At 45.3% G+C, this 21,504-nt stretch overlaps 1 protein-coding gene across 1 annotated transcript in view; it reads right to left on the reverse strand.

Moving 5' to 3' along the window:
* ksr2 (kinase suppressor of ras 2) overlaps nt 1-20,341 on the reverse strand; it is a gene marked incomplete at both ends in the record, with an annotated part of 132,504 nt that extends 112,163 nt beyond the window's left edge. Inside the window, 3 exons of the mRNA XM_084439544.1 lie at nt 6,225-6,375; nt 6,968-7,108; nt 20,165-20,341. Coding sequence (XP_084295670.1) covers nt 6,225-6,375; nt 6,968-7,108; nt 20,165-20,341 — 469 coding nt within the window. The remainder of the gene's footprint in view (nt 1-6,224; nt 6,376-6,967; nt 7,109-20,164) is intronic.
* Nucleotides 20,342-21,504: the final 1,163 nt, after the last annotated feature.

Raw genomic sequence — 21,504 nt, forward strand, 5'->3', positions numbered from 1 at the left:
TGTGCTGCATCGCTCAGTATGAATATCACATATTACATCACACATACTGTGTACACGTATGAATGTGAATGAATGTTGGTGGTGGTCGGAGGGGCCGTAGGCGCTGATTGGCAGCCACGCTTCTGTCAGTCTGCCCCAGGGCAGCTGTGGCTACAGATGTAGCTTACCACCAGTATGACTGTGTCTGAATGAATACTGGACTCTGTAAAGCGCTCTGGGTATCATGAAGGGCGCTATATAAATCCAACTTGATTGATTGATTGATACACATATTAACATAACATTACACTTGGACACTCACTGTATATACACTGACCGCAATACATTTTGTATACTGTTTTTTATTTATTCTTTGTGCGTGGTTGGAAGCCAGTATAGCGTTTGTCGGGTTGTCACTCCCTCACTCCCTCACTCCCTCCCTCCCTCCCTCCAGACAATGTTGGCGGCATCTCTCTGTTGGCACTACAAGAGGCAGTTGTCCCAGCAAAATCAACCCACTGATCCACACAGCACAAGTAGAGTAGTGGTTAGAGCATTGAACTCCCACCCGGGAGACCGGGGTTCAAGACCCGGTGGGGATGACTTTATGTTATCATCAGTGTAACTGCTACTGGAAGCTGCTGCTAGTTGTTGTGAGCTCATGAGTTAACTGGCTATCCCACTCTTATTGTGCTGGATTAGCATTGGAAGTATTGGAACTGATGTGTCCAGGCGACATGACCTATCTTAATTTATCAGACATTATTTCATGTCATTTCAATTCACAGCTATTCCAGTGGCATGACTAGCTTCCGTCCTACCAGTCCTGCACAGAAACAAGCCAGCCACGCACATAAGCCAGGCTTGACCTGGCCTGGTTAAATCTTATTTTGCATTCATATTTTGCCCTGTCCCATCTCGTCCTGCACCCTGTCCAATGTTGTCTCAGTGTTACTGTATGCACCGTTACCTGAAAACTAATTCCTAGTATGTTGAAAAACTACAAGAAATGATTCTGCGTCATATATTTGCAGCTGACCCTCCCTTCTCTCTGTGCTGTGCGTTTGACCAGCATCTGGCTGGAATGAACCTGACAATTATCGTGAGCTGCTGTCTCCTGCAATGAGAACAGAAGCCATCAAACGCAGGAGCCAGCCTGATAAGTATGCAAGGGGTTTAAAGAATAATGTGCTTGAATAATGTGACGGTGATAACTTTTTAATTCGGTTTGAGCCGAGAGAACGCTGTGCGCTTCATTTCGTGTGTGGGAGTTCTGAGGAGGGCTTCCTGGGAGGATGAGGAACACACACGCACACACACACACGTAAACACACATGCAGACAGACACACACACACACACACACACACACACACTGACACATACACACAAAGACACACACACACACACAGACACACACACTGACACACACACACGCAGACATACACAGACACACACACACGTACACACGTACACACGCACACACACAGTCACACACACGCAAACATGCACAAATATGCACATACGTACACACATACACGCAGACACAAACACACGCACACACACACGCAGGCAAGCAGACACACGCTCGCTCTCTCTCCTTTTCTCAAACTCACAGCTGGCGTGCACACACATGTGCGCAAACGCCACACACACACACACACACACTGGGTTTAGTGGTCCTCCTCCCCTCTCGTGGTTAGCAAACATATCTGAGTCTGCAGATGAGGACCAGGGTGTGATTGCACACGGCCCTGGTAACCCTGTTTGGTGTTGCTGCTACTTTCACACCTCCAACTGCCCCTGCGTCCAAGAAGACCACTGGTGTTCTCATGACCAGACCTTGCCTTTGAGAGCTGGGCAGGGGATGAAAAGGTGTGTCTGTGTGTGTTTGTGTGTTTTCTGTACCCATAACTCCCCTGGTGTTAGTGGTATTTTCTGTATGCTTACTGTACATCATTATTATGTATATTACACCACCATATATATGTGTGTGTATGTGCATGTAAGCATTGTGTACATCCTAGAAGCATAGAAACACTGTTTAACAACCCAACAACATGACAGCAATTGAATTATACGTGGGCCCATGCAATGTATTTTGAAAATGTGGACCTAAATAAAAAATTCAAATGTGTGTGTGTGAGTGCGAGAGAGAGAGAGAGAGAGAGAGAGAGAGAGAGAGATTACCACAAAGCCCCCAAAGATGTCTCTCGCGTAGACTCATCCATGATTCTGGAGACCAGTGAGGATGTGATTCTGGGTTAGTGAAGACCAGTGAGACCAGTGATGATGAGATTCTGGGTTAGTGGAGACCAGTGAGACCAGTGATGATGAGATTCTGGGTTAGTGGAGACCAGTGAGACCAGTGAGGATGTGATTCTGGGTTATTGGAGACCAGTGAGACCAGTGAGGATGTGATTCTGGGTTATTGGAGACCAGTGAGACCAGTGAGGATGTGATTCTGGGTTAGTGAAGACCAGTGAGACCAGTGAGGATGTGATTCTGGGTTAGTGAAGACCAGTGAGACCAGTGAGGATGTGATTCTGGGTTAGTGGAGACCAGTGAGACCAGTGCCTAAATGCTCCTCTGAGCAAGTTCTGCTGGCCTTTCTTGTTAGAGCAGGGTAGAGATATGGCCAGCATCCATACATGAGGTTAAAGGAAGGACACTGGAAAGAGAGAGTAACAACTGTCCTCAACTTGGCTTGATTACATTTCCTCAAACATTGGGAGCTGTGCGTAGGAAAGACATCTGCTCAGAGAACAACAAGGTTAGCGTGTGCCTGTGTGGGGGAGGAGGGTGTAGTCATATGACAGCTTATCAAAGACATTGCTGTTACCAGACCAAGGGGATAACATGGATTTTATGACAGACTACTGCCCTCCTGTATTCAGACTGGAACACTGCAGGCACAGCGGTCTAACTGGAGAGAAAACAGACATGTGGTCTGCACTGCCCTCTACTGGAGAATAAGGGAACTGAGGAGACTTGTGCTCTGGATAACATATCCATTACACTGTGATATTGAACTCTGCAACCCTCTCTTCTCCAAACTTCAGGTGACCTGATCTGACCACACATCAGAGAATCACAGCTAGATAACGGAAGGACCCGCGCTCACACACTGCAGGACGCACCACACTCACATATCACGTCACACACACTGTACACACAACATCCCATACACACACACACTTTCAAATCAAATCAAATCAAAGCTTTATTTGTAAAGCTTATTTCATACCCAGAGGCAACACAATGCGCTTTACAGAGAACAAGGGAGGTGGGCAGACGTCCCACCCCTAAATATTCCAGAGGGAAGCAAAAAAACAGTAATCACCCGGGGGCCAGATAAGTGAGCTGTAAAAATTCTTCCCTGACCCCTCTCAACAAGGCGATCGAGCAAGCTCCTGGAGTATGTTTGTCTACCGGCTAAGAACATTTATAAAGCAATAAATAACATTAAATTACATTTTCAGAGTAAGAGAGGCTAATAACATCATAGGAGAGACATGGCAAACACTGGTGTATGTCTGTGTGTGCGTGAATGTGCCTGGGCCCAGATAGAGGCAGGGGTCAGGGGTAGGGTCGGGGTAGGAAAAGGATACGGACCCGGGTTAGGGTGAGGGGAAGGGGATCTGAGCCCAGGACTGGTGTATGTCTGTGTGTGTGTGAGTGTGCCTGGGTCCAGGTAGAGGCAGGGGTCAGGGGTAGGGTGGGGGTAGGAAGAGGATACGGACCCGGGTTAGGGTGAGGGGAAGGGGGTACTGGGCCCAGGCCTAAAGCCGGAAGTGGACTGGTGTATGTCTGTGTGTACGTGTGTGTGTGTTAACTCATTTGCTACGACATCTGCAGCAGACACAGGGGTATCTATCGGACTCAGGGTGGTCTGCTGGTGACAGTGGGGCATCCACTGGATCTGGTTAGAAGATAGGAGGGAGAGAGAGAGGCACTAGGGAGAGGGGAGGCGCTCACACACCGACTGCACTCCATTTTCTACACTGTTTTTATTTTTGCATTTGTATTTTGTACCTGCTCATTTGCACTGTCCTGTCTTTGCACTGTCCTGTCTCGTCCCTGCACCCTGTCCAATGTTGTCTCCATGTTACGCACCATTGACCGAAACTAATTCCTGGTGTGTTGAAAAAGTATGTGACAATAAGCTCTTCTGATTCTGATTCTCAGACTCCACCTGTGCAGCTGTGTCACATCAGCTCCGCGAAGCAGAGACCAGGAGAGAAGGTTCAGCTGCTGAAGCTGTGTGATGATGAGCTTTTTTCTGAAGCCAGTAGAACTGCGTTTCACTTCCTGCCACAGTCAAGGTTTTCTGCTCTCTTTTGGCATTTATATTAATGTTTTATGTTTGCATATATGTTTCATATCATTATTTATTTATTCTCTGTGGGTTTCACGTTTGTTTTCACATTTTTCTCTTGCCTTGTGAGACCACCCTGATCTAGCGAGCTCACATTCAGTTTCTCTCACCCTTTCTACAACGATTTCAGTGGGCAGGACACTGTCTTGCCTTGACAGACTTCCTCCTCCAGCCAATCAGTGTAACAAAACGTTTGCCAAATCCAGTCGGAAGAACGGCGAAAACATCTTTTCCTCTGAGAAACTCCGCTAGTGCATACTCTTGTTCTTCTTTGATTGTTGTTATTGAGTCCATTTCTTCAATAACTGCACTTATGGCTGTGTTTATCAATATCCATGATAAAGCACTCGCTCTCGTGTGTTATTGCTTAAATAACTCAGGTTACCAGGGGATTAATACATACATACACTTAAATGCCCATTGAGTCCCAGTTCCAGAACTCTCTGTGCTCTGTCTCCCTGTTTTGTGTTCATCCTGCCTGTTTTCTGCAGTGTCAGAGACAGAGTGGGAGGCAGGATGGTGACCCCCCCCCCTCTCTGCATCTCCTCACAGAGCTGAGGCTGTAGCTGCCTGATACCATTCCTCACAGGACAAACGGACAACAAAAGAGCAAGTCTATCTGAATATACTTTAAAGTTAAAGGACTAGTTTGGTATTTAGCATCATAAGCCCTGTTATATGGTTATTTACGCACTCTTGAGATATTAGTGCTCATTGTTCATGTCACAGCTGAGTATACAATGGATGTAATGGGCATATAGAGATCCTTTATAGTTAATATGGCCAGCTGATCTATATGTCCATAGAAATCCATTATGCACTCAGCTGTGACATGAACAATGAGCACTAATATCTGTCAAATGTCTGTCAAAATATCGATATGGACCATTATACCATATATGGTCGTAAAAAAAATTATAACAGGGCTTATGATGTTAAATACCAAACTACTCCATGAAACCCAGTAGTTGTTACAGACCAAGCCCGCCCTCTACTGGCCACACCCGGCACATACTCATTCTGAGGGCTCAGGGGGGCTCCTGGCCGGGTGCACATTTCACAGCTGTCAGTAGGGGGCGGCATACACCACACACACACCAAGAATACTTGAAGTTGGAAACATTGCATTACATTACAGTCATTTAGCTGATGCTTTTATCCAAAGCGACTTACAATCATTGCATTTAATAATAATTGCATTTAACGTAGGAAGTCAGTGTAGTACTTCTCACCAGAACTCACAAGTGCATCTCCTTTCTGTGCATCTCCAAGTGACTAAGAGCATAATCTAGTACTGAAGCAAAAGTATAAGAGTAGCAAAATAAAAATATAATAGGGCAAAATAAAAATCAAACAATTGCCTTATCTCTCAGAATAGTAAAGAAAGATAGGAAAGAAAATGGGACAATTTTTGATATCAGAAAACAGCTCTATAATCAAATTAGCGAACGTTTGCAAACTATTTTAAACATTTTTCAGTTAGCTTTGTGTTCACCGCAAACATAAGCAAACGCTCTGAGAAGGTAGTTTGCGGTGGACAAAAATGGCTACTGGACTGAGGGGAATGTGATTGGATGATTGAATGGTTGAATTGAACACCGGAGTCCCTTTTACTTCTATAACTAACGTTCAATTAGGTTGTACTAGTTGGACTACACAGAAGGGATCACAGAAGGGCTCTCCGTTCAAATTGAACTGTTCAAAGAAAACATGTTCGCAACAAATGTTCTCCTCTGGTCGCTGAATTTGAACGCAGCCCTGCTAACTGCTATCCTGTGCATATGGTGTGAGTGTGTGAGTGTGTGTGTGTGTGTGTGTGTGTGTGTGTGTGTGTGTGTGTGTGTGTGTGTGTGTGGTGGGTTGGCCTACCTGACTTGTGAGCCTTTCTGAGGCAGGTCAGCGAGGCGTTGAGGCGAGCGCACTCCTCCTCGTTGGCTCCCAGCTTCTGGAGCGTCTCACACACCTGCTCCTCACTCATCTCCAGCAGCCCCTCCAGAGTCACCTCCCCCACACTCAGCTCCTACACACACACACGCACGCACACACACACGCGCACACACATGCACACACACACACACGCACACAGACACACGCACACACATGCACACACACAGACACGCACACACACACAGACACACACAGACACACACAGACATGCACACACACGCACACACACGCACACACACACAGACACATGCACACACACACACATACAAAGACACACACATGCACACACACAAACACACATACACACACACACATACACACGAATGTGCACATACACAACACGCACACACAAAAATATGCTTTGGTTCAGTGCACGTGTCTGTGTATCTGTGTGCTTATTTTTCATGTCTGAGTGTGTGTGTGTGTGTACTGTAGGTGTGTTAGTGTTTGTGTCTGTGTGTGTGTGTGTGTGTATGCATGTGTGTGTGTGCCTACGTGCGTGTTCGTGCCTGCATGCATGTGTCTGTGTGTGTGCCTGCATGCGCGTGCGTGTGTGCCTGCCCACATGCATGTGTGTGTGTGTGTGCGTGTGTGCCTGCCCGCATGCATGTGTGTGTGTGTGTGTGTGTGTGTGTGTGTGTGTGTGTGTAAGAGCCACGGTATACCTGGGTGACCTCCTTCCTCATGTTGACGATGCGGAACCAGTGACCAAGACGCGGGAAGCCCTCCAGCTGAGGACTGCGCTCCTCTGAGACCACCCTGCTCTTACAGGCCAGCTGACGGCTGAAATACTTCACCAGCTTCCCCTGGACAGGCACAGAGGACAGAGGGTGTGAGAGAGAGAGAGAGAGAGGAAGAGAGAGAGAGAGAGAGAGAGAGAGAGAGAAAGAGAGAGAGAGTGTGTGTGTGTGTGTGTGTGTGTGTACAGTATTAGTTTTATATCAGGATATATGTGAGGGTTAAAGGGGTCCACATTTATTGACTATTTCATTGTTTTTGCATGTACATTTGAGACTCTGATGGGCATACTAACACACAAAGTATGAAGTAAAACAACCAAGTCATTTTGTTGTGGTCAGCCGAAATGAAAACATGAGGAAAAAAAGTCAGTCCCAGCAAGCCATTCAAATCTCCCGTGTCACTTTACGTCACAGTCGAGGACCTATTATAACAATCCCGCCCCCATCTGAATACCTCCAATCACCTGCATTTGTTTACCTGACTATAAAGGCTGACATTATTTGCAGGTCCCGCTAGCTAACATAGTGTCTTCACACAGAAAATGCTCTGTTCTTGGATGTACTAAGCAGCACATATCATCTCCCAAGCTCAAAGGACAGCAGAGCTGAGTGGATACATTTTATTTTTGATGGCAACGTTCCCTCTGAAATTGGCAAAACACTGGCAGTGTGTGCTAGCCATTTTTCACCCGATTGGCTTTCCAACCTGGAAATTTGGTTTTCCAACCTGGAAATTTGGTTTTCCAACCTGGAAATTTGGTTTTCCAACCTGGAAATTTTCCAACCAGTACATGCAGGATTTTCAGATAAACTCTTTCTGAATGATCAAGCAACACCAACTGTCCGTGGAAATTATGCAGAAACTGTAGTACTAACGCTAGCTAGCTAGCTAACACTCCCCTTTTCCCTCAACCCGGATGCTCGTCTCATCATATGTTAGAGTAACGATAATGAAATTGGTAGACTTCTAGTTCATCCAGCGATCATTAAAAATGATCAAATGTTAAGAATTGGATGTCATTGGATTCCCCTCGTCCCACAGAATCTAGCTTTTATTGTTTGTAGTCGAATGGTGTCATATAGCCTGGTGGTGTCTAGCTAGCGAATGTAATGAGGGATCTAAAATATCTATCTAAACTAGTAGAAACAGATGTTATTTGGATAAAATGGCCACATAATTGGTTTCAATTGTGGTAATTATCCACATGAAAAGCAATGAAAACGTAAAGATATTTACTTTAAAACAGTTTTAAACGCTTTTCTAAATCCTAGCAAAGGCGGCTGCCGGTGTCCACACAAAACAAGTCGAGAAGGTGACGTCAACAAGGACGCTACTGTTCCAATTGCTGAATGACTGAACTTGCGTCCTCCCATCCTTGGAAGTTCATACTCTGATGCAAACTTCCTAAGTCCGGACTAGCAAGGAAGCAAGTCCGAATTGGGCGTACTTGGTATTGAAAAAGGCCCATGATGTTCCCCGAAGTTCTCGTTGCAGCGAGGGCTTCTGGGAACTCAGGTTAATTGGATCTCAGCACATGAGCACTCTTTGTGTAATGAGTAGGGGTGTAATGAGGAGGGATGTAATGAGGGATGTAATGAGGAGAGATGTAATGAGGAGGGATGTAATGAGGGATGTAATGAGGAGGGATGTAATGAGGGATGTAATGAGGAGGGATGTAATGAGGAGGGATGTAATGAGGGATGTAATGAGGAGGGATGTAATGAGGAGGGATGTAATGAGGGATGTAATGAGGAGGAATGTAATGAGGAGGGATGTAATGAGGAGGGATGTAATGAGGGATGTAATGAGGAGGAATGTAATGAGGAGGGATGTAATGAGGGACGTAATGAGGGATGTAATGAGGAGGGATGTAATGAGGGATGTAATGAGGAGAGATGTAATGATGAGAGGTGTAATGAAGAGGGATGTAATGAGGGATGTAATGAGGAGGGATGTAATGAGGGATGTAATTAGGAGGGATGTCATGAGGAGGGATGTAATGAGGGATGTAATGAGGAATGTAATGAGGGATGTAATGAGGGATGTAATGAGGAGGGATGTAATGAGGAATGTAATGAGGAGGGAAGTAATGAGGAATGTAATGAGGGATCTAATGAGGAGGGATGTAATGAGGGATGTAATGAGGAGGGAAGTAATGAGGAATGTAATGAGGAATGTAATGAGGAGGGATGTAATGAGGGATGTAATGAGGAGGGATGTAATGAGGGATCTAATGAGGAGGGATGTAATGAAGAATGTAATGAGGGATCTAATGAGGAGGGATGTAATGAGGGATGTAATGAGGAGGGATGTAATGAGGGATGTAATGAGTAGGGATGTAATGAGGAATGTAATGAGGAGGGATGTAATGAGGGATGTAATGAGGAGGGATGTAATGAGGAGGGATGTAATGAGGAATGTAATGAGGAGAGATGTAATGAGGAGGGATGTAATGAGGGATGTAATGAGGAGGGATGTAATGAGGAATGTAATGAGGGATGTAATGAGGAGGGATGTAATGAGGAATGTAATGAGGAGGGATGTAATGAGGAGGGATGTAATGAGGGATGTAATGATGGATGTAATTAGGAGGGATGTAATGAGGAGGGATGTAATGAGGAGGGATGTAATGAGGAGGGATGTAATGAGGAATGTAATGAGGGATGTAATGAGGAGGGATGTAATGAGGAATGTAATGAGGCATGTAATGAGGAGGGATGTAATGAGGGATGTAATGATGGATGTAATTAGGAGGGATGTAATGAGGAGGGATGTAATGAGGGATGTAATGAGGAGGGATGTAATGAGGAGGAATGTAATGAGGAGAGATGTAATGAGGAGGGACGTAACGATTTACTTGACTCACGATTCGATATGATTCACAATACTGGGTTCACGCTAAGATTTTTTAATACAAAATTAGATTCCAGACAAATTACAGATTTTTTTCTGTATTTTCTCGTATCTTTTCTATATGAAATTAAAGAATCCCTTTTTATTTCTGAGGTAGAGTATCACAAACTATGCAATGAATGCATATTTCCTATTTCAATATGACCTGCAGCCGCGGCCATGGCTTCGTCTTTCGTTGCTGAGCTGTCTCTAGCTGGTCTCTAGCTGGTCTCTAGTCTCTAGTGGGTCTCTAGTCTCTGTACAGGTAACGTAAGATGCTAAACATGACGTTGAATATGACAGTGAACATGACGTGACATGTCGAACAAGTGAGGTCAAAAGTAGATTACGCCCTCTGCTGTTTGAAAAGAGTATTTGCGATACATTTTTCATCTCGATTTGAATCTCCACGTTGTATTGATTTTTAACTGTTTCATTTAATTCCAGGATATGGAATTCACTCCCTCCCTACTTGGTTAAACGTTCTCCTATATCATTTAAAAAATCAGTCTATAAAATATACCGCTGTATAAATAACACATCTTTCTTTTTTGTTGCTGTTTTGCTTCTTGTTTCCTTTGTCTTGGTTTTGTTTGTTTTTCCTTAGTTAAAGTCTGACTGCTATATTGGAGAGCCCCACTCGTCAAGCCCCTTGAGGGTTTTTGGGGGTTTCCCTGACATGTCTTTTATAATTTAAGTGTTCTTTGTAATGTATAATTTATACCATTGTTATTGTTGCTGTGTTTTATTTTATAATGTGCCAAATAAAATAAAATAAAATAAAAACTGGCTCGCCAGCCAAATGCTTCTGAGCCAAATCGCATACTGAACCTTTAATTAGCTCTGTTAAACAGACCATAAACCACATTTCTCTAACAACTTGCACTTCTTACATTCAGCAGCTAAGTGATCATCTGTCCTTGTTCTCTGTCATTTCCCAAGAATAATAGCCATGTCTGGCCCCCTGCCACTTTCCCTTGGCGTGTGCTTACCTTCACCTGACCTGGCTCACTAATGGCTCTTCCAGGTTGTAGCCTTTGCTTTAGATAAATAGCACTTAACTAGTAGAACTGGGAAGCTCTCTCTCTCTTGCTTGCTCCCTCTCTCTCTCTCTCTCTCTCTCTCTCTCTCTCTCTCTCTCGCTCTCTCAATAACTGAACATAATACACATCTAGCCAGTGGCGAACCTCTGGCCGTTCGGTGACCCTGTGACCGGCTACAACAAGCGAGCACATCATCACGACTCAGTACTCAGTCATTTTAGACCAATCTCCAAACTCCCCTTTTTAAGTAAAATTCTAGAAGAAAAAAAAATTCAAACAGGTTTTTTTCATTCAGGTTTTCGCCCTCATCATAGCACAGAGACAGCGTGATCAAGGTTGTCAACAACCTCAGAATCAATGCTGACACAAAAAAGCTCTCTTTGTCCTCCTGGACTGGACTTGAGAGCAGCGTTTGACACGGTAGATAATATCCTTGTTAGAAGAATTTATAATTGGGTCGGCCTCTCTGGTCCGGTCCTTGACTGGTTCAGGACTTATTTAAAGAGTTTTTTGTTACCCTTGGTGATCACAGCTCAAAAAACTGAGATGACATGTGGGGTTCCACAAGGATCAATTCTAGGGCCCTTACTTTTCAATCTGCAGTGTCATAAGAATGAACATGAGCTGCCATAGCTATGCTGATGACACCCAGTGCTGACCCAGCTCTACATTTCTGTGACACCCCTCAACTACAGCTCGATTGATCATTTGATAGAATGTATTGCTGACATAAATGTGTGGATTTTACAGAACTTCCTTCAGTTCAACCAGGAAAAACTGGAAAAGGTGAAAGAGAGAGAATATCAGTGCACTTAAAAACACTGTCACTGAATACCAAATGTCAGGCCAGAAACATAGGTGTTGTGCTGGACTCCGATCTTAGCTTAGAGGCACATATAAAGAATGTGAATGAATCACCTAAAAACATTGCCAAGGTGAAACCTCTCCTCTCTCAGACTGATACTTAAAGACTAATGCATGCTTTTATTACTAGCAGGTTGGACTATTGTGTAATATACACCTACTACATCCCTCAGGTCCTCTGGCACTGAGCTTTTAATGGTTTCTAGAGCCAGGACTAAGAGGCATGGGGAGGCAGCCTTCGGTTCGTATGCCCCCAGCCTTTGGAACACCCTGCCAGAGGACCTGAAAATGTCTGAGACTGTGGAAACTCTTAAGCAAGATCTTAAAACATACCTTTTTGATATTGCTTTTACCACATACAGTAGCTTTACTTTAATATCTTAAACTGTCCTTAATTAGGGGTCGGGCAGCCTCATCTGCCAGAACCCTCTAGTATTTGACAATATTCTGAATCTTCTTCCTACGAAGTCTGACTTCCCATGCATGAAAAATCACCAAACTTTGCACATAGGTCCAGTCCTAAACTGGCATAGGGGGCCTAGTCCTGATGGTGGCGCTACCGCAACAGTCTAAAGTTTAAAACAAAAAAACAAAACAAAAAAATCAGCCATACGTGCTATCACTTTGCAACAACCACCAACATGTAGGCCCGAGTGAGCAGAAACTTCTATGTGCTTTGACTGACAGGAATTATTATTATTATTATTATTATTTTGATAGGTTTTTCTCAAAAACCTATCAAACCCTACTCCTCACACATTTTTTGGTCAATTGACACCTCAATTGCCACACTACATCTTCAAACCTACGTACAGTAGTTGGACTGAACCAATTTCAACCAATAATATGACATCCACCCTCAATCTTCAACTTTCAGCAACACACAGCTACGATTCATTATTTGGCTAGTTAGCAATAGTATGGCATGTCTTTGGGTGTTCGCATTACATTAGTCACTTAGCTGACACTTTTATTCAAAGTGACTTACATAATTGCATTTAACATGGGAAGTTAGTGTACTACTATTCCCCCGAACTCACAAGTGCATCTCCTTTCTAAACAAGTGACTAAGAGTATAATCTAGTGCGTAAGGAAAAGTGCAAAAGTGAACAACAACACAGGTGCTTAAGAGGGTGAATCCTGGTAGTACTTCTTGAAGAGGTGAGTTTTGAGCCTGTGGGGAAATATGAGCAGTCCTGATGTGGGCAGTTCACTGTGTGGCCAGGACAGAACAGAGCTGTGACCATGTCACAAGCTCAAACCTTGTTCCATCTACTGTAACTGTAGCAGTTAACAGGACAGAACAGAGCTGTGGCCATGTCACAACCTCAAACCTTGTTCCATCTAACTGTAGCAGTTAACAGGAAAACATAAGCCTGCACCAGTTATTGTATATATGTGTCCACCTGGACCCTCATATATTTGCCGTTTGTCTCTTTCCTCCTCTAACTCCGCCCGGCCTCGACCCAGTGCTGCACAGCAGCTATAATTTGTATTCTCTATTTTTATTTTATTCATTTTTTAATCATTTTAATCTTATTGTTTCTTTTAATCTGTTGTCATTGTGTTTACATGATTTATGCGTTGATCAATCTCTTTTTATGTAAAACACTATGCGCTTCATTGATTTGTATGAATGGTGCTATAGAAATAAAATTACATTGACAGTGACAACAAACCCACAACAAGAGCACAACATCACAACAACCCCGAGGGCCAATCCTACAGACATACCACTCCTTACAAGCCAATCACACAGACATACCGTACCACTAGACAAAAGTGCCACCATCTTGGTTCTCTGCTGGTTAGAGAGCCATCATTCAATTTTTACTTTTTACATTTTAGTCATTTAGCAGACGCTTTTATCCAAATTGATTTACAATAAGTCCATTTGTCTAGAGTGAGTGAACCGAGTGTAGTCTACATCCCAGTCATGGTCAGTAGAGCCTTCATCTTGGTTCTGTACTGGTCAGAAAGAGCCCCCCTCTGTATGCCAGTGTGATTGGAGGATGTTCTTGCTCCATATTCTATTAATATTTCAGTTCGTCTGAGAGATGAATTACAAAAACATGAACCTTGTAAATAGTAGGACCTCCTGGGGCCCCGGGTATGACCTGTATGGAGAGGCTGAGTGGAGACTTCATCTACATTAAAAAGCCTTTCATCATTTATGGTGGTACTGTAGCACTACGTGTGTGCATGTGTGTGTGTGTGTGTGTGTCTATATGGTTCTATGGTGACGGAGATTGCATCAAGACACTAGTCTGGAACTTGACGGTGTCGTGTTTAACAGTTATACTGACAGTACATGTGTGTACTACCATGATGCACCGGCTGAGTAGGACTTTTCATTTGAAGTTCTCCAATAAATTAAATCAATCAATCAATCAACTAATCATTCACCTAGGTATTTCTTCCAGGAGACAGCATGTGAATTATTGAGGTCAGCCTGACCACTGCTCCAAGGCTATTATACACACAAGGTGAGGACAGCAACCAGAAGTCGTCTGGAACTATCACACCTGGGTCCAAATACTATTTGAAATAATTTAAATTACTTATCGGTAACGGGCCAATGGGCTGTCCCCAAAAATGCAGCACTGACCAATCAGGCAGACTCAGGCAAACGATGAACTGGTACCAAAGGTTCATCAAAATGTTTTCAAGCAGCAATTCGTTGAACACAGTCACTCTGGGAATATCACCACCTGGTACGGGAACAGCAGCTCTCAGGATCACAAGACCCTACAGAGAGTAATACGGTCAGCTGAACGTACCTTGGGGGAGGGGGGGGGGCACTCCCCCACCTCGAGGACATGTACACCAGGAGATGCAAGACCAAGGCCAACAGGATCCTGAAAGACCCCAGCCACCCAGGAAATGGACTGTTCTCTCTGCTACGGTCAGGGAAAATCCCCCTGGGATTTGATTTATTATAGCTATAGCATGTACATAACTCACCCACGCCACTCCTCCAGTTGTTTATTTATTTATTTAAATCCATACATAATCCATCCAGACCCGTATCTATCCCATCCCAGCTAACTTTATACTTATAGAAAGGGTACTTATTGTGTAGTTTGTGTTCATTTGTAAAATTGTAAATTGTAACTTGTAAATTTGAAATTTTGAACTGAGTATAAGAGTTAATCTGTAGCATAATCTTGGAGCAGGCAGCAACATTTCACTGTGACTGTACATCGTACACTAGATGTGACGAATAAAAGGAATCTTGATATCTTGATCTCTAAGGATCTTATCATTGTTGGAATACAATGTAGGTGTGTTCCTGATGGAGGAAATGACACTAGTTTAGTGAATCAGTGTGTATTTGGCTGAATGAGGACAAGCTGTGGCTCAAATCAAACACACCTGTGAGTTAGCATTCTATGCTACATATCGTATATCCTGGGCTGACAGAATGTTGTCTGAGTGAGTGATCTGAGGATTCCTGGCCATCAATGGTTTAGTTAATACATACAACATGTGGTGTGGCTAATGTCCTGGTGTTCACCCACAGAGATCTCAGAACTTTTACACCCTCACTCTCTGAGTCGGTCGCTGAGGTCATCCGACCTGGGTCTCCTGACGGTGCCCCGGACCAGACTAAAAACCCAGGGTGACAGAGCATTTGAGGCGGTGGCGCCAAGACTCTGGAATGCTCTTCCCCATCTATAACTCCTTGCTTCGGCCATTTATAACACCTTGCTGCTCGCAATTTCTGTTTTTTTTTTTGTTCTGTCTCGTTTTAATTTTGTCTAGTGTTGTACTGCCTCTGATTTTAATTTATTACTGTACAGCACTCTGTGCAGCCGTGCTGTGAAGAGCGCTATAGAAATAAAGCTTACTTACTTACTTACTTACTTACTTACTAATGCTATAGTTGTAGGAGCCAATTCCTTTGTTTACATCTATTGGCCATTTTGTTATTGTGTGTATGTATTTGTTTCTGTTTAGTGTGTCCTCCCTCTATAGGAAGTGTCCTGAGGCCTAGTCTTTACACCTCGCTGTTAAAAGTTCACTGTAAAAACAGCACTTCAAGAACCAAAATAGTCAAAATAACAGGCTGAATACACTATCGGGGTTACAAACTCATCATTACCAGACTCTGATTGTTTTTCACTGCCGTTGTTTTCGCGTTTGGAAATACACCGGAGAGAATGCAGCTGACGGCTAACTATGGCTCATTCACCTCCATGTATTTCCAAACGCTAGTGTATTCAGCCTGTTATATTGACTATTTCAGTTCTTGAAGTGGTGTTTTTACAGTGAACTTTTAACATTGAAGTCAACGGGCACTTCCGCATCCGCACCCCAGACTGACCAATATGGCTGCCAGGTGAATAAGGCGAATAGTGAAGATGGAAACATCCAGTAAACCAGAAATAATTGATCTGTGTTTGAATGGCGAACAGTCATTATAGTACTTTGCTCAGTCATTTACAGTACTCTGCTCAGTCATTTACAGTACTTTGCTCAGTAATCTGTGGACACCTGTTATTGAAGCCACAGTGAGATACACAGATGGAGTCAGGACCAGGACTCTGGAGACACAGACCTAGACCCAACCTCCAAAGACTCAGGTCAAGACCCAGACTAAGACTCAGCACCTGGAGACCCAGGCCAAGACTCAACCTCTGGAAACCTAGACCCAGGCCCAGACCCAGACCAAGACTCAACCTCTGGAAACCTAGACCCAGGCCCAGACCCAGACCAAGACTCAACCTCTGGAAACCTAGACCCAGGCCAAGACCCAGACCAAGACTCAACCTCTGGAAACCTAGACCCAGGCCAAGACTCAGACCAAGACTCAACCTCTGGAAACCTAGAGCCAGACCAAGACTCAACACCTGGAGACCCAGTACCAGACCAGACCAGACCAGACCAGACCAGACCAGACCCAGACCAGACCAGAACAGACCAGACCAGACCCGGACCCAGACCCAGACCCAGACCCAGACCAGACCAGACCAGACCCAGACCAGACCAGACCAGACCAGACCAGACCAGACCAGACCAGACCCAGACCAGACCAAACCAAACCAAACCAAACCAAACCAAACCAAACCAGACCAGACCCAGACCCAGACCCAGACCCAGACCCAGACCCAGACCCAGACCAGACCAGACCCAGACCAGACCAGACCAGACCAGACCCAGTCCAGACCAGACCAGACCAGACCAGACCAGACCCAGACCCAGACCCAGACCCAGACCAGACCAAACCAGACCCAGACCCAGACCCAGACCCAGACCAAGACCAAGACCAAGACCAGACCAGATAAGACCAGAAACAGACCACACCCAGATCTATGTGAAAGCCTACTTGGCGGCAATAAACCTGTTTGTGATTCTGATTCTGATCTGCTCCCAACTGGACCCTCTATGGTTCACCTATCGACCCAACAGGTCCACAGAGGACACCATCCCCCACATGCTCCACTCTGCCCCATTCCACCCAGGCAACGTGAAGGGGAATTATGTTAGGCTGCTGTTCACTGACTATAGTTCAGCTTTCAACACCATAACCCCCCTAACCTAGCGTGCCAGATGCTTTGCTTCTCATAACCATCTGGGAACTCTCCGTTGGAAACTGTTTGGAAAAGGGCAGGCACTTTCAAAAATACTTGGCAGGTGATTGGATGAACCATCTGTCTTTCACACGCCAACCTCAACTAATTCTCGCTGTCGTGAAACCTAAACCCGCCCAGCACAACTGTTTGTATTTCAAATTCCTCAGAACCAACGCTGATTGGCGAGGTCATTTTCTACGGGGCCATGACAGAGAAGAGCCGTGACCGAGTCAATCAACCACAGGGGCCTCGGAGTGACGGGGCAACCAGTCGCCCTGAGGTAGCAGAGCGTAGCGGTCGGGAGGGGGTATAGGGTTTGACCATGGCCTGGAGGTAGGAGGCAGCTATTCCTTTCATTGCCCTGTAGGCTAGTGCCAGAGTTTTAAACTGGATGCGAGCAACGCAGACGTCTGAGGAGATTCCAAGTGTCTCCCCAGATGCTTAAGAGTATCTACGCATGCACAATTGAGAGCATTCTGGCTGGGAACATCACTTCCTGGTATGGGAGCAGCAGCACACAGGACTGGAACATCCTGCAGAGAGCGCTACGGTCAGCGCGTCACGGGGGGGGGGGGCACTCCCCCACCACCAGGACATCTACACCAGACGTTGTAAGACCAAGGCCAGAAGGACTGCGAAGGACACCAGGCACCCGGACAACAGTGTCTTCTTAGCGCTGCTGTGGGGAAAAGGTACCGAATCCGCAAGGCTAGCTATAAGAGGCTCAGGACGAGCTTCTACCTCCAGGCCATCCCGAACGAATCTGAGACCGTCAGACATGATCCAGACCCAGACCTTGAGTGTTTTCTTCAAGGAACTCTGATTGGCTGACCAACTTCACCTGATATTGGTACAGAATCTGTCTTGACACGGTTGCAACTAGGAACTGTCTCAGTCTGACAAAGACCTGAACTACAGTACCCACAATCCTACACACGCTTGTTTTATTGTTCTTTGTTCTCTTAGTTGGTATGCTGTTCTTATGCACAGGACAGGAAGGAGAGGAAGGGGTAACAGGAAGTGAGGTTCAACCTCTGTCTGCTAAGGGGAGAAGCAGCTACAGTATATGATCACACTGTTCCTGGATAACAGGTGGGATTTGAGCCGCAGACCTTATGCATGGCCACCCGAACATCTACCGCTAGACTGCCTGATGCATTTTGGTTTTCGGAGTCTTGACTGCAGAGCCATATTTATTTCCTGACTTGTGACACTGAGGCTGTCCAATGGGGGGGCTCCGTCCTCGTCCACGCGTGGTGGTCTGTCTGAGAAGCCTGGCCTGACTGATGAGGGTGGACAGCAGCCAGGCGTCGGTGGAGAGTGTCTCTCAACGACACTGCAATACAGTCATTTAGTTGTCGGTTCTATCCAAAGTGACTTACGATAATTGCATTTAACGTAGGTAGTCAGTGTACTACTACTCGCCAGAACTCACAAGTGCATATATCCTGTCTAAACAAGTGGCTAAGAGCATAATCTAGTGCTGAAGGAAAAGGGCATGAGTTGCAAAATGGTGGACAACCCTTCTTCACCGCAACCATTGCTGACCTGCACAGCTCACTTCCTTTATGTCCAAAATTGTATAAATCGGACAACTGACAGAGACATAAGCTAGGCTTATAATGTATGAACACCAGCATTTGGGATGAGTTCTGCTTATTTCATGCTTTCTGTGTACACTCAGTTTAATCTTATCTCCTTTATATCCTCCTTTATAAATAATTTCATATTAAGACTGAGACACAAATATGCGTGATATTCCATACATATGATAGACTCGTGCTTGTAGTATTCCCTCATCTCTCTTGAGTTGCTGGTTATTTCTAAAAGAAACATCAGCTCAAGTACTGCAGACATGACATCCCAACCTGCACGACAGGCACCTACTGTGATAGGCCTAGAGAAAAACACAGCATAGTAGTTCATGAACAGTGTATAACTTCATAATTCATCTGATAAGTCACGTTTTCTATATATGGCACTATATTGCCATTTTCTCTCTATCGTGACATCGGGTTGGCATTAAGGCCTAAATTGACGTCTCCATTTAAACCGCGTGCCTGCAGTCCGCCGGGAGAGTTGCTGCCGTGCTGCCTAGTAAATGATGTGAAGACGGTGTTTAAGTCGTTTTTGTGGCCCAAAATCTGTCAGCACGGTGTTTTGCTATCGCAACTCTAACATCAGGATATCATGGCCATTACATAACGCAATTGACGGAACTCTCCGCAGGCCAATTAAACATCACACTATTTTGAGGGTGATTTCACTAAAACGCACAGCACACATTCACACACACACACACACACACACACACACACACACACACACACACACACACACACACACACACACACACACACACACATAAAGCACAACGCTGGTCGGTGAACGATGCGCTGGCAACCTGGCACAGTAGCCTACTCGTAAACAAAGAGTGTTTATTACAGGCCTCGGCGTTCACAGGGAGAATAGTGATGGAGAGGAGCCACCTTCTCTCTCCTCCTCCTCCACCACCACCACCACCTGCAGAATGCGCAAGCCCACAACAACTCACTGCAGCCCCGGTTCTTGATTTATTACACTGCACTAAACAGATAGCCGTTCAACAGAGATGGAACACATTATTGCGATGGCACAGCCGACAATACCTGTCGAATATGTGCACGGTGACAGAATTAGGCTCGATGACAGACAGCTCCAGTATTGATTTGGATGAAGAATTCACAGCTCGTGTCATGGTGCTTACCTCCAGGGTCCGTATTTCTTTCTGTGTCAAGTCGTTGGATGTGGCACATTTGGTCCGTAGACCCTCCAGGCTGGAAATGCTTATATCTATCATATTCTGCACCAACTCGCACTGCTGCAGGGCTTTTTGCAAACTAAGACGGTGCTCTTCGCTTCTGGTCATATTCTGTTCGTCCATAGTTTGCGAGCAGTGGTCGTTTTTTTATCGGCACTTATAAAAAATCTACTCGGAAAAGAATCGTGGGAAAACCCCATCAAATAAAAAAAGCTGCAAAGCGCCGACCAAGGTGTGATGGTATTGTGGCATGTAGGCTCAGAGACGAGGCTGGAGCTTTAGGGGAGACTCCATCGCATCAGTCCTCAATATTCCCTGGTGTTTGATCAAGGTGGATGATGACTGAAGGGCCGATGTTGGGGTGGGTTGAGGGGGGTATCAAAACAATACGAAGATGCAAATCAGAAATAACAAAAAAAAAAATCACAGCAGAGCACAGCTGGCTTTGGCTAAATCCAGTGAGCGTTTGTTCATTTTGAGATGTACGAAGCCGTTTAGCGCGTCATAACCAAGAGATCGGGACAAACCGGCGTCGTGTTGTCATTTTAAAGGTGATGTGTGAATTGGGTGCTGGTAGTACTCCCCGTCGTCTCCCGTGCTAGCGGCTGCATCCCGTTTCGCTCCCAGCACACCGACATGTTTCCCGTCAATCAAATCCGCAGCAACAGCATCGTAGCGCCGGGGAGCCAGGAGGAGAGGACCGCCGAGATGCTGGCCCAGATCTCGCGAGATGGGTATCAATGCAGCGAGTGAGCTCACTGCTTGGACTCAAAAACCTCTTCCAAATGTGATATAAACATCCTTGAATCAGAATCAGAATCAAGTGACTTGTAGGCTATTTTAGGCTACAGTAAGATATTATGCTCTAATAAAAAAGGCACGTTAAACGACAACTTTTGTTTACCACCGTGCACAAACCAACCTCTCTCTCTCTCTCACTCTCACGCACGCACACACACACACACGCACGCACGCACACACCCACACACACACACACACACACACACACACACACACACACTCCCATGCCACATCGGAACCGCGAGCACACACACACACACGCACACACACACACACACACACACACACACACACACACACACACACACACACACACACACACACACACACACACACACCTCAAATGATCTCCACTACAGGTATTCGCTGGCTGGGGCCTCATCGTGATCATAAATGAAATCCCGGCAGGACACCGTGCGTCCTGCTGAATGATCCACGGTGACACGCTAGTCCTGTTCCGTTAGCGGGCGGGACGGGACACACAG

The sequence above is a fragment of the Borostomias antarcticus genome (genome assembly GCF_949987555.1).
Source record: "Borostomias antarcticus genome assembly, chromosome: 6".
Taxonomy (NCBI): Eukaryota; Metazoa; Chordata; class Actinopteri; order Stomiiformes; family Stomiidae; genus Borostomias; species Borostomias antarcticus.